Here is a 14,642-nt window from a genome sequence, read left to right on the forward strand (position 1 = left end):
TAAAGTACCATTTGAACGTTTATTTATCGTGTTTTATGTAAAAAGCACCATCTCTAATACACGTAATCGAGCCCCGTCAAATTTTAGCGAGCACGCTTGTTAAATCTTGATTGATTGTCAACGATACCATTTAATGTGGAAAAATTTCGCAGGGACTGTTAATGCCACTATTTTCTTCCCTTTAAACAAGGATTTTCTTACCAAATCGGCAGATTGGTTTGTGGGAAATTACAAGCTGTTTCTACGTGCCTGTAAAAAGTCCCGTCAAGTAATACACTGGTACACCAAAAGTCCAAAACATATTATTATCAACTATCAGATAAAACCATTAGCTATTATTAATATCACACTATTTACCTGAATATCATTGTGGTTAGCTAAAACTACTAGTATATCCAATAGCTACTGTAATTAACAATAATGATCTCATGCGTGTACCAAGAATATTATTAGAAATAACTAGAACTATAGCATCTCCTGCAATTTACCGGAATTAATTAATTAAAACTTGATTATAGTTCATCTAGCGTGATATACCGGTAGTTAACCATTGTTGACTGCTGTGATGTGGGATATGACGTTTCGCCTCTGGTGCTATGCGCCTCGAGGGTTTTCAAAACGTCATATCCCTCATCACAGCAGTCAACAATTGTTTTGTGACACCTCTGTCTTGGATTCCTTGATTTTTGATGTAAAGATCACGAAAACAAGCAGCAGTAAACACAACAATAATGACAATGTAACGGCAACTCACATGCATGTCACGTGCTCAAAACAGCTGATCGTCTGCTATAGTTCGCTTGCTCCCACGCATGTGTGAAAACATGATGAAAATAGCGTAGGTTAGGGTTAGGTACCGTACACGTGATATCCCAAGGGGAATGTGATCGTTCTAGGCCAATTAAAATACAGTATTCAAGACAGAGGTATAACAATTAATATTGTCATAAGCAAGGGATAAGTAAGTCACTGAATACAAATATTGACATTAACCAGCAAAAATTCACCCATGATCTCTAATGTGAAGCTATTAACTAAGGAATATGTTTCTCATTAACTACAATCAAATCATGCTTTTAACTTTAGTAATACCTAATGATCATTGTGAATACAGTCGAATCTCGTTAGTACAAACTCTGTTAATACAAAATTCTGGTTATAACAAACATAAAGCTTTGGTCCCGACTGTGCATTTATGTGCACAATGAATGGGACGGATGTTCCTCTTAATACAAAATTCTGATATAACAAACAATTTGGCTAGGTCCGAACGAGTTTGTATTAACGAGACTCGACTGTAACTACTACTGTATCATAATAAAGTATATTATTCCATTAATTCAAATAATACCACATCGTTAACTAAAATTATATCAACCAAGGCTAAATCACCTTTTTTTTAACTAGAGTCATGCGATCACCTGAATTACAACTGCCTCAAAGGACTGTCAACCTGTCATTTTCTTAAATCAATAACTAAATTACCAATAACTAAAGATAAAGAATGTTGTGAATTAAAATCATCTCACAGAATCAACTAGAATACCAGTCATGAACCAAATACTTGAGGCTCTCCTACCCCACTTGATACACTTTGGATTGGATTGATACAAATGATATACTCCAAAACAAGTTCACCCCAAAATTATAGTCTGACAAAAATGGATACGTGTAAAGACATACTAGAACTGAATTTGTTGATCTGAAATAACGAGTTTCCCTGAAACGTGTTGTGTAGCTTTACACTAACAAGGCTGCTGATGGAGTAGCGTGCGTTAACGTAGATTTCCATGCACTCTACATTCGTCGTTGGCGGCTGTTGTGCCACATCTCATTGCTCAGACATCCCTCGTACTTCTCCAATAGTTCTTGTCTGTTAAACAAATCACCAATAATGATTGTCGTTTAAAGCCGTTGTCAAATGAAATATAAACTGCTGTCTTTGTCCCATTTTAATGGCACTTCTTTCAGCACACATGGTTTTGTACTTAGAGGTCCTTTATTTGTCAGAGAGGTTATCGTCAGCGGGACGTTTTATAGGCAGTAATAGGCAAAATAACATGAAGCAGAGGTTGCTTAAAGTACCGGTAGTTATGCAAAATAGAAATCTCAACATGCGCACGCGAATGCCGTATATGCTTAATGTAACCGCAGCTTTTCTGCTTCAATTACGCAGGACAATGATACAAAAATGTTTCTTTGCTTTATGGCAAAAGGCAGAGAACGCTCCGACAAAATGCAACTGTATTTCGATTACAATATAGGCTCGGAATAATAGTTTGAATTACCTTATCTAGTTCGTCTTTAACTTCGTCCTCCCATACTCGGATATCGTCGATTGATAAGCGAATCCAGTTATCTGTCCAGCAGAACATCTGACGATGGAGGTTCCTGAAGAATCTTGGACAGACCTGCCAAAATGTTCACATTGAGGGAGAAAAGAGGGAGATAGGGAGGCTGGTAAGCGATATATAAGAGGTGATCCAAACAGCTTGGTATTGTCCTTCACTGTTAACCTTACAAAATTCCTTTAGAAGAACTTCTTTCAAGAGTGTTGCAGACACAGAAAGAAAAACAACGCAAAAATGCACATTGAAGGTTAAATGATGAAGGTTACTCAGGTTAATCTCAACTGGAGCAGCAGAACCAGATGTACCCAAGTGCCCCTTTTGCGGACATAAATGTGCCCCCTCGGATGAAAACAAAACTGTCCCTAAAATTTCGGATAATTTCTTGTCACAAATGGTATACACTTTTCTGATATGAACGAGGAATATGAAAACCAAGCCCCAAAATAAAAAAGCAAGAATGTCATTTTTATTAGGGGCGAAACACTTAATCAGTTGACACTATACCTGAGAGACAAGTGATTTTCTTTGGTGCTAAATTTGTAGTAAACATCTCCAAAATTGTTTCATTGTTAAGGAGCAGCCAATGTAGGCCTACTCCTTAGGTTAGAGACAGAATTAATCAGTGTTTTGATGTGTGTCCTCGTCTTTAGGCTACCACACCAAACTACCAGAAGATGTGGACGAGTAGGCAAGTTGAGTTGAGAATGCGGCCGTTGGTGTCGGTAGGAGACATCAGTGATAGAATTGGATAAGGCCGAAAGTGCAGGCAGCTTGACGAACGCAGAAAGCCCAGCCAGGTTTATCACAGGGAGTATCATCCATTTTGTCATTAAATATAGAGGTTATTGCCACACAATCTTGATTGTTTCTGTAATCATCTGGTTGCCAAACATCCCATACCAAGAAGGGCTCGCTTCCTTCCTGACCATCACACTCCCAGGTTCCTTCAACTTCTTTGTCATTGCAAGCAATCCAGGCTCTGTATTCACTGTTCGCGTTGTGTGCCAAATTCACCATGAAATTCATTTCCTCGAGCGAGCGAGGAGCGGCCATCTTGCCTCCCATGTCTTGGCAAGCTGTCTTGGCGTCATCCCAAGTGTGCGTTGAAGGAGTGAGGCGATAACACTCGTTCCCCCACAATTGCCACTCTGGCGGGCAAGAGCATTGGACAGTGAGTCGAGAGTGGCAGGAACCTGACCTAAATTGAGCATTGATTGCTGAAGTTATTGCTACAAAGTTGAAAACTCTCAACAAATACATGATGTATGGCTCCTTGTTCAGTCGCGCGGTAGCAGAGTTGAAGAGGATCAGATGTGTACTCTGTCCATGTATAGACCCTTTTAGTGTCTCAGCATTGAATCGAATACAATGAAAACTGGTCGTCGCGGTAGAAACAAACGCGAATTTCCTCTGACGTAAAATATTGCTATCATAAAACAAAAACGAAGGTCTTGTTGCTATGGTCCATTATTCAGCGTCCTCGAGGGTACAAAAAAGGTTGGGACGCAACCTGCCTCCAAGGTACAATCTTCATCCAGAATTATGAAGAACGTTTAATAAAGGCCGGGACAAGTCATCAATTGAGTGATATTTTATATATTGCCTGCTGTTCCCCTGAACAACACAAACAGCTTTTTGGCCTTGACCAGTTGAAATTTATTGTACCAGAGTTAATTAAACCTTCACGCTTCATTTAATCTTAAAAGACCGAGTTAACCGAAGATTAATTGAGCTATAAAAGGTCACAATTAATTGGGATTTCGTTTTAAAAATTACCGCCTATTACCCTTCCTCGAGTTGTGGAAACCTTTTACCTATCCATCCTCGAGGGAGTTGGAGGTCATAGTATGAGCGTTATCGAAACATGTTGATTCACAACTGATAGTTTATTGATCGCGAGGGCAGTAGCCTTTCCGTTGAATTCAGTAAGGTATAATTTTATGAGAAGACTTACAGACAAATTGCAAGATGTAAGAAAGTAAGTGTGCTGCACAATTAAATACGGGTAGTTTTACCATTCATACCCGGTGGTCTATCGATATCATATGTTTAAATGAAGAGCCGTTGTTTCCTATTTGGCCGCTGAAAATGCCGGAACTGGTTGTTTGCGTGTCGTTTAATAAAAGCGGACTTCTGGCACGGTATGCTGTCTTCCACCCTCTATTGTTGATCGAAATGGTAACTCGGGGGAATTGTGCATGAATCTGGTGCCCTGACCCCGTTGTCCTTTGGTCCTCAAAAATGGGGTCCGGTAATAGAGGCGAGTCTGGCATACATTGGCCGGAATTTCGGGTAATGTATGGTAACTTCATGTATATGCATGACCTGCGTTGGTCTGAAACCCGCCTCGCCTTGTGAATTCTAAATCACAATGGTAATGTTTGCGCCCAACCAGCCTGTTGCAAAATGGGAATAGGCCTGGCCACGATGTGCTATTTTTGCCGAATTTGAAGGTATCTCTGGCAAATATCAATTAAGAGAGAAATATTGCTGTTCCATACTTCTATGCAGTTTATATGCTTGAACGTTGCTTTTATGGAGACACTTGTGATTTTGTGTACTTTTGTGGTACATGTATAACAAGCGTGAGTTTCTTGATAATCGTGAGTTCAATCTCCAGCAACCATGCACAAGAGTTGAACAGCGATTCAGAAATAAACGATCGTGATGCGCGTGCGCAGAGGTGGTCCAATTAGAGGCTCTAAATGGGAGCTATTTACCGGTCCCCATATCTTTAGGGGGCTGGGAAACAGTGCATATTACACGATTATTATCCAGTCGTTGACTGCCCTCTTTCGTTTGCATACTGTTTGACCCCAAGCAACCCCTTATCCCGTAATTGTTTCAAAGATAAACAAAAAGAACATGTAAAGTACCATTTGAACGTTTATTTATCGTGTTTTATGTAAAAAGCACCATCTCTAATACACGTAATCGAGCCCCGTCAAATTTTAGCGAGCACGCTTGTTAAATCTTGATTGATTGTCAACGATACCATTTAATGTGGAAAAATTTCGCAGGGACTGTTAATGCCACTATTTTCTTCCCTTTAAACAAGGATTTTCTTACCAAATCGGCAGATTGGTTTGTGGGAAATTACAAGCTGTTTCTACGTGCCTGTAAAAAGTCCCGTCAAGTAATACACTGGTACACCAAAAGTCCAAAACATATTATTATCAACTATCAGATAAAACCATTAGCTATTATTAATATCACACTATTTACCTGAATATCATTGTGGTTAGCTAAAACTACTAGTATATCCAATAGCTACTGTAATTAACAATAATGATCTCATGCGTGTACCAAGAATATTATTAGAAATAACTAGAACTATAGCATCTCCTGCAATTTACCGGAATTAATTAATTAAAACTTGATTATAGTTCATCTAGCGTGATATACCGGTAGTTAACCATTGTTGACTGCTGTGATGTGGGATATGACGTTTCGCCTCTGGTGCTATGCGCCTCGAGGGTTTTCAAAACGTCATATCCCTCATCACAGCAGTCAACAATTGTTTTGTGACACCTCTGTCTTGGATTCCTTGATTTTTGATGTAAAGATCACGAAAACAAGCAGCAGTAAACACAACAATAATGACAATGTAACGGCAACTCACATGCATGTCACGTGCTCAAAACAGCTGATCGTCTGCTATAGTTCGCTTGCTCCCACGCATGTGTGAAAACATGATGAAAATAGCGTAGGTTAGGGTTAGGTACCGTACACGTGATATCCCAAGGGGAATGTGATCGTTCTAGGCCAATTAAAATACAGTATTCAAGACAGAGGTATAACAATTAATATTGTCATAAGCAAGGGATAAGTAAGTCACTGAATACAAATATTGACATTAACCAGCAAAAATTCACCCATGATCTCTAATGTGAAGCTATTAACTAAGGAATATGTTTCTCATTAACTACAATCAAATCATGCTTTTAACTTTAGTAATACCTAATGATCATTGTGAATACAGTCGAATCTCGTTAGTACAAACTCTGTTAATACAAAATTCTGGTTATAACAAACATAAAGCTTTGGTCCCGACTGTGCATTTATGTGCACAATGAATGGGACGGATGTTCCTCTTAATACAAAATTCTGATATAACAAACAATTTGGCTAGGTCCGAACGAGTTTGTATTAACGAGACTCGACTGTAACTACTACTGTATCATAATAAAGTATATTATTCCATTAATTCAAATAATACCACATCGTTAACTAAAATTATATCAACCAAGGCTAAATCACCTTTTTTTTAACTAGAGTCATGCGATCACCTGAATTACAACTGCCTCAAAGGACTGTCAACCTGTCATTTTCTTAAATCAATAACTAAATTACCAATAACTAAAGATAAAGAATGTTGTGAATTAAAATCATCTCACAGAATCAACTAGAATACCAGTCATGAACCAAATACTTGAGGCTCTCCTACCCCACTTGATACACTTTGGATTGGATTGATACAAATGATATACTCCAAAACAAGTTCACCCCAAAATTATAGTCTGACAAAAATGGATACGTGTAAAGACATACTAGAACTGAATTTGTTGATCTGAAATAACGAGTTTCCCTGAAACGTGTTGTGTAGCTTTACACTAACAAGGCTGCTGATGGAGTAGCGTGCGTTAACGTAGATTTCCATGCACTCTACATTCGTCGTTGGCGGCTGTTGTGCCACATCTCATTGCTCAGACATCCCTCGTACTTCTCCAATAGTTCTTGTCTGTTAAACAAATCACCAATAATGATTGTCGTTTAAAGCCGTTGTCAAATGAAATATAAACTGCTGTCTTTGTCCCATTTTAATGGCACTTCTTTCAGCACACATGGTTTTGTACTTAGAGGTCCTTTATTTGTCAGAGAGGTTATCGTCAGCGGGACGTTTTATAGGCAGTAATAGGCAAAATAACATGAAGCAGAGGTTGCTTAAAGTACCGGTAGTTATGCAAAATAGAAATCTCAACATGCGCACGCGAATGCCGTATATGCTTAATGTAACCGCAGCTTTTCTGCTTCAATTACGCAGGACAATGATACAAAAATGTTTCTTTGCTTTATGGCAAAAGGCAGAGAACGCTCCGACAAAATGCAACTGTATTTCGATTACAATATAGGCTCGGAATAATAGTTTGAATTACCTTATCTAGTTCGTCTTTAACTTCGTCCTCCCATACTCGGATATCGTCGATTGATAAGCGAATCCAGTTATCTGTCCAGCAGAACATCTGACGATGGAGGTTCCTGAAGAATCTTGGACAGACCTGCCAAAATGTTCACATTGAGGGAGAAAAGAGGGAGATAGGGAGGCTGGTAAGCGATATATAAGAGGTGATCCAAACAGCTTGGTATTGTCCTTCACTGTTAACCTTACAAAATTCCTTTAGAAGAACTTCTTTCAAGAGTGTTGCAGACACAGAAAGAAAAACAACGCAAAAATGCACATTGAAGGTTAAATGATGAAGGTTACTCAGGTTAATCTCAACTGGAGCAGCAGAACCAGATGTACCCAAGTGCCCCTTTTGCGGACATAAATGTGCCCCCTCGGATGAAAACAAAACTGTCCCTAAAATTTCGGATAATTTCTTGTCACAAATGGTATACACTTTTCTGATATGAACGAGGAATATGAAAACCAAGCCCCAAAACACATACAATGTGCCCTGAATAGGGGCACATAATGCCTAGTTGGCGGTTTTGAAGAGCGCCCCCTATTTTCGAAGAGTGGTACCATCCCCCCTCCCCCTAATTGATTTGACGGAGACCGCTGACTGAACTTAATCGGTATGGAAATTAAAACTGAGTTTTTGCTCAGTGGGATAGTCAGGTAAATTAAACAGTACATGTTGATTGAATGTAGAAACCTTTTGTATGCGACTCTCCACCGTGCCTTGCAGGCCGAACCAATGGAACTCAACTTCAACCAGTTTGTGGACGCACATACGAACTTCACTTTTCTGTATAATAAGAGAATCATTATATGAACGTTTGTACAAACCTAAGTAATTAAGAATAACTATATTCCCAAGCTAGTATAGGCGACAATTACTACTAACAATGTTAACATGCATCCGGACGAAGATATTTCATACAGCCGCAGAGAATAAGAACTTCCCAAGCATTGCGCCAATTATGGCTGTATGGTATATCTTCACAAGACAATTAGGCCTAAGCCTGTTCAACTTTCCAATTCTACTGCCCAGTCAATGAAAATCATGCCATATACAATGTATATGTAACTATATATACATAATTGTGACGTCACTCTACTAATAAAAATAATACAAACAAAAGCAAACTAATAGAATTAAACAAATAAACAAACACCCCCCCCCCCCCAACAAACAAACAAACAACCCAAAAAAAATCACATCAAAAACTAAAACAAGGCTGGCAGAATGAACTCTTACCTGCCAGTCAGGAGACAGATTTCCAAATCCAGAGTCGCATTTCGTCGGGTCTTCGTCGACTTTGTAGTCCTGTGAAATGAATAACTGATTTCCGTGAGCACAATATTTCGCGGGCAGTTACCCGGTGAAAACGAAAAACGTCAAACTTCGACACACTGTCTCAAGAATCGCGCTTCGCTAATGAGCGACTTCTTACTTAATTACTTACATACTGGCTTACTCGGCAGAATAACACACAACGCTTTTTAAAGGATGGTTGTGTGGACATTTATACTCTACTTTTAAAAGCTCTTTCAGTTTAATATCATTTCGTTTAAAACGCATTTTGTAGCCCAATTGGGCGCATTCCAGGTCTTAATACCCCTTTAATATGATTTAAATGGACCTGACGACCTGTACCTAAATCAAAGCCTCAAGGTCAAAACTCACCGAACTCGCGATAGGATCGTTGACGATATCCAGGTGGATCACATCGTCGATATCTGAAGAGATGTCGCTGAAAATCTACCAAACAAGAGACAATCAACATTTCCCCTGAAGTCACAGGCATTGTGATTAATATTAAAGATAGGCTGTGAATATGAAGTCCAAACAAAACACACATTTCAACATTCTTTTGTAATTCTTTTAGATTTCAAAATTTGTAAAAAGACTGCAGAAAGTCCCAGCAAGGCAGGCCAAGATTAGATTGTTAAAAAGTACCACACCAAACAGTAAACAGCAGTATTCGTGGGTATCTCAGTCTGTACGCCATTTACAAAACACCATTTACAGGAAAGTTATTGAAGCGGACCCACTTTTATTAGGACCTAATCTGCATACCAACAATTTTATCTGTGCAAGGATTAAATGTGCATTTTGCATAACTTGTAGTTGCCAACTTTTAACGCAGCCCATTTTAATCTCGCGCGAAATTCCAATTTGTATATAGTGCCAAGAATTTGAAATAAAAATAAAAATATCTCTTACGTTATCTTGGTCACAGTCAGCAGCCTTCACTAATCGTGTATGAGTGGTTGTATGATATCCATCTTTCATGTAATCAGGGTTCTAGATGAAAGGAAAAGAACATCACAATTGGACAAATCACCTCCAGATTTAAGTAATCAACACACAGAGTAAAAACCGAAAAACGAGAAATCGAGGGTTTTCAATAATTTGCAGAAAGGAACAAATATGCCGAATGCTTGCAATTATTCAACAGTAAATGGGATAGTTACTGGGCTATCCATCCATCCATTTTTGTAACGTCCAATTATCTTAATTTATTCTTCAACACGATTGTATATTACGAATGAGCTTATCAACTCCTTATGATAATTATTGTATATTGGTAGAAATATAACCGAGCACACAAAGATTGGGAAAAACGCGCATGAATTAAAATTGCGAGGACATAATTACACAATATTGGGGGGGGGCAAAACAAATGTTTTGGTCCCCCCAAAAGTGGGTCCCAAAAATGACGGCGTGGGGCTCGGGGCCCGCTATTTCTAACCACTTAAACCAAATCTTTTGGAGGAAAGATGGTGGTGTACGCAGTGCCTTCCTTTATTGCGACGCCACTTTAAAAAAAAAAATGTTTTCGGGTTTTTTTTGGGGGGGGTGGTGGCCATGGCCCCCGTTGCTCCCCCCCCCCCCCCATCCGCCCTTGACAGTTATAATATTTGCTACATTGAAATTGAGCACAGGAAAAATTATTTGAAGAGTTTGGATGGAACGAAAACGCATTTTGAAAGAAATCAACAAAAAAACACTTTTAAAAGTAATGCGATAAACTGTATATACACCTAGAAAACGGGACTAATTTACTAAGTACATTTAAGTTAGAGAAATCCCGTAACGCCACTAAAAAAGCTTAGAAACTTTCGACGGTACTCACCGAAGTCACGGTTTTGACCTCTGTAAACCGATTCCATGACTTCTCATGAATTTCTAGTGATCCCTTAGGTGCCAACATCCTTATCACTTTAGGAACTTTCCTGTAAAGTGACAGGCGACATCAATACATAGGTCCAATGTCAATATAATGGGGTGTCAACCATACACTCTTAAAGCTGAAGTGTTAAAACCCAGCACTGACATAAATTCTGTCAGCAACTGCACTTCGACAGTATAGGCCTGCCCCATATTACGAAAACTGCAAGAACAAAAAAGGGAATAGCACCAAATGCTAAACCATCAGCACTTGCTAAAGGCATACTTGAAAAATACAGCTTTAAATAGACGAAAGGGGACAAAGTAAATTGTATTAAAAAAAGGCAATTCCATAAATTGGACGTATATGTCCAAGACAAATTTAATGAGCTGATGATGGAAAAATGAACGTGATACATCACAAATATTAACGTCTATGGAGAAAAAAAAATTCCAACACAAACTAAGGTACACCACCACCAATAACGACATTGTACGTGTGATGAACCATTTTGTCGCATTAAACTGTGCAACTGGAGGGTTTCTTTGGTTTTTATTGTGCATCAACGGAAGATAACAATTCTATGGACAAGTTGGTAGGCAAATTGAAGGACATTTTACTAGTTGGCTAGGCACGCCTATTATCCAGTGGAGGGGTTGCCTTATGGGCAAAACACTGTTGGGCAATATAATTGTACCCAACATTGGTTTGAAATTACCTAATTTGGGTAAAAATTTTCCAACTATTGGGAAGAACTTTGCCCAAGAGTTTAACCTGTCGATATGTTGACCAACGTTGGTCTACATATCAACCCGTTTTGTCCAACGTTTTACAGTGTATACGATACTGCGCCATCTGGATTTAGCATATAGCCTCTATCATGAGAGTGGGCTTTGAAAATAAAATCGAAATCCTAAACTGCCTTGCTAAAACTAGAAGCTCATCTAACTTTAAATCTAGCATTACAAAAAAAAAGACTCCACATCCTAGCACAACAAAATTAACCTAAGGACCCATCCAAATCTAGAAACCCAATCTACCAACAGGTATAAAATCTATCAAAGAGCGCGTCACTTACGAGGCTAAATGGAAGATTTTGTGGGTGAAGTGACCACTTTCGCCGTCCTCTTCGTAAGGTTCATTTACAACCACTTCAACTCCTTCCCCGCCGCCGGTATTAAGTAAGCTCCACTTCCCGGTCGACCATAAATGCCCGATACGATACTGTGAAGATAATTTTAAAACAAAAACAAAAAAAACCACAAGTTTACCATTTAATGAATAATTGAAATACGGTCAATCGAACAGGCAGAGTTGTGTGGTCAAATAGTACAGCGCCCTCAATGAGCAGCGAGTGGCACATTCGACAATGCACAAGAACAAGTGACAAACATAATACATTCTACTTTATATGGCTTGTTCGAACTTGGAAGAGGCATTGTACGGGCCTATGTTTCCACGTAACAAAAACTTAAAAAGTGAAAATAAAAAAAAACCTTACCTCTTCTAGTGTAAAGGGAAGAGGAATGCGACTGAAAGACAACAGAAAGAAATCCCACATCAGATTCTTTGGGGTGAATTACAGTAACATGCATAGTACGCGAGGTAATGTAGACCCTGTTTGTATTTTCCTTCAAGTTTTACAAATGTAAAACTCTGCATGTTTCTCCCGAGGGGGATTGAGATTTCTAGAGACTTGTGGAGTTTCAACTATTACCACCGCTGTTCCGTTTCCCTGCTACCGATATCCCACAATGACATATTATACGGATGCAAGGCAGACGTAAACCGCTCTATAATGAGAAACAATAGAGGTTACATTTGTCCACATTAGCTTATGAAGCATGACAACAATAAGGCATTTTGCCCAATTGTTAAACTTATTTTTACAGACACTTAATTCAGAAGAAGTATACAAACGAGACTTAACTTGATTATCACCCTTTTTTAACATTTGAAACTGTACGTGTATACCCATCTATGACCCTTCAAAATCCGCTGGTTATTAGAGTACGAAGAATGTGCCACTGAGTTGCAACAGAAGTTGATTCGGGAGGATATTTAAAGAAGGTTCCTGACCATAGTATTAATACAACTGCAAGAAAAATTGGCAGTCTGTTCATAAAGTGGCGCAGCCACGGGGCCGGGGGTGGGGGTGGTGAGAGGGAGGTACGTCCGCTCCCCATTAATTTTCTGTACCCCCTCCCCAGGTGTGCCCCACCAAAATAATGATATTATGCCCCTTTTCCTTCCCCAACCAAAAATGGGTTTGGTAAGTTGTATTTTTTTTTCCAGTTAGCCAAAGGCTTATTATATTGTTTGCAATTTCTCATGGGAAAAACTGCAGTATCACATTTGCGATATGTGCCCCCGTAGTATTCTGATGCCCCTCCCCCCCCCCCCCCCCCCCCGTGTCCCTGTTCACCATCTTCATTCTTGAAAGTGACTTGCTTTCTGGTCTGACATGAAAGCACGTTAGCTGACTGGGCACAACACTCACAAAAGACGTGCATATGTGTACATAAACTGCGGATAGGCCCCAAGTTTTCCCAACAATGGTATGTACAATAAGCGGTAAAGGACAAATCTACAGATCAACGAAAACTTACTATTCCCTGCGAGTGATTGCGTTCCCACCTGACGAACACAGGACAACCAACATCACCAACAAATTGGTGTTCATTTTGCCAAGACAATCGAAGTAAACTTTGCATAGATACGTAGCGACCGAAAGTTGACGTGCAAGTTGCCTGCAGAGAAAGAACTGTGGATATGGAGGCGTATAACATCGAATGCCGGATTGTGGCGCGGCTGACACGGTACAATGAAACATGTTTAGAAATACGCAGGCCGAAGAATTTGCATGATAATTCCGGTAAATATTACACAAAAGTAACCCACTTGTATAAAGCTGAAGTCCGCCGCACACAACAGCTATACGTGCTGAACGAACAGTAATTCGAGGTCGTTTGCTGAGCACGTACAGCCCGCCCATGACACACGCAGCCACGCACTCTTAGAATATGGGGTTTATGGAGTATCACTAGTGTTCGACCCTTATCCCCTTCTTTTGTTCTCCTTTGTCCCCTTAGAAATCTAAAAACACATAGCGTTACGGTAATGGGGTGCTTTAATTTCTAAAGACTTGTGGGGTCCCAATTGTCCATAATTTATTGTTGCCCTTTTTGCCAGGTACCCCATAAGTGCCAATATGTAAGCACACAGATGACACTGTTCATGGTGTAAATCGAGGATTTGCTATTGTACCACTTCCCTTTTATTTTGTTTATACTCTTAACTTTTTTGCAACAGCCCCCAGGGTTTTGTGCACGTTTTCCTATCGAGGTCGTCCTCGATTCGGTTATCGTCCTCGATTCATCGATGATGTTGCACGTGTGTGTCCTCGATTTACACAATAGAAAACCACACACACACTTTTTGACCGGGGGTGGGCTATTGGATTACCCCCCCCCCCCCCCCCTTCGTGGTGTGACACACAAAAGTATGAAGAAATGTATTTTTAGTCGGGGAACCAGACTAGCCATTGCACACTGTACAATTATTATGTTATCCATGGGCGTCGCCAGGATTTTTTCTAGAGGGGGGCAAAAAATTTTTTGCCAAAACTGCTTGCATTTCTCAACATATTCTCGATTTATCAGTTTTAGAGGGGGGCAGGGACATTTCCCCCCCCCCCCCATTAAATTTACACCATTTTTTGTCTTCGCACCTCTTTTTCTTTTCTTTTGTTTTTTTCTCTTTTCTTTTTTTCTTCTTCTTCTTCTTTTTTTTTTTGCTTTTCCGGGGGGGGGGGGAAGTGCCCCCCTTGCCCCCTCCCGCGACGCCCATGATGTTATCATATACAGTTCTTCATAATCACGACAGCAACGAACCCCTTTATCTATCTTTAATCCTAATATGAACACACGTATTAACAGCATCTCTTCC

The 14,642-nt window shown here is 39.6% G+C and overlaps 1 protein-coding gene and 1 long non-coding RNA gene across 3 annotated transcripts; both read right to left on the minus strand.

Annotated features, from left to right (window-relative positions):
• Positions 1-2,435, minus strand: LOC119738280. The gene is made up of 2 exons (XR_005272442.1): positions 2,289-2,435; positions 1-1,873 (listed from the first exon to the last, which is right to left on the minus strand). It is a non-coding gene; the product is annotated as an uncharacterized LOC119738280 (long non-coding RNA).
• Positions 2,436-5,219: 2,784 nt separating this feature from the next.
• Positions 5,220-13,574, minus strand: LOC119737888 (phosphatidylinositol transfer protein alpha isoform-like). 2 transcript variants are annotated; one of them, XM_038212532.1, is made up of 10 exons: positions 13,304-13,571; positions 12,196-12,226; positions 11,773-11,918; positions 10,659-10,758; positions 9,746-9,826; positions 9,206-9,280; positions 8,777-8,845; positions 8,231-8,323; positions 7,508-7,630; positions 5,220-7,092 (listed from the first exon to the last, which is right to left on the minus strand). In XM_038212532.1, exons 1-10 carry the CDS (start codon positions 13,525-13,527, stop codon positions 7,051-7,053), a joined length of 984 nt encoding a protein of 327 aa, XP_038068460.1. In that variant the 5' UTR covers positions 13,528-13,571; the 3' UTR covers positions 5,220-7,050. The 2 variants fall into 2 exon arrangements, with proteins under 2 accessions (XP_038068460.1, XP_038068461.1); XM_038212533.1 differs by lacking the exon at positions 12,196-12,226 and having other exon boundaries at positions 13,304-13,574.
• Positions 13,575-14,642: the final 1,068 nt, after the last annotated feature.

Source organism: Patiria miniata, unplaced genomic scaffold (genome assembly GCF_015706575.1).
Source record: "Patiria miniata isolate m_02_andy unplaced genomic scaffold, ASM1570657v1 HiC_scaffold_3, whole genome shotgun sequence".
Taxonomy (NCBI): domain Eukaryota; kingdom Metazoa; phylum Echinodermata; class Asteroidea; order Valvatida; family Asterinidae; genus Patiria; species Patiria miniata.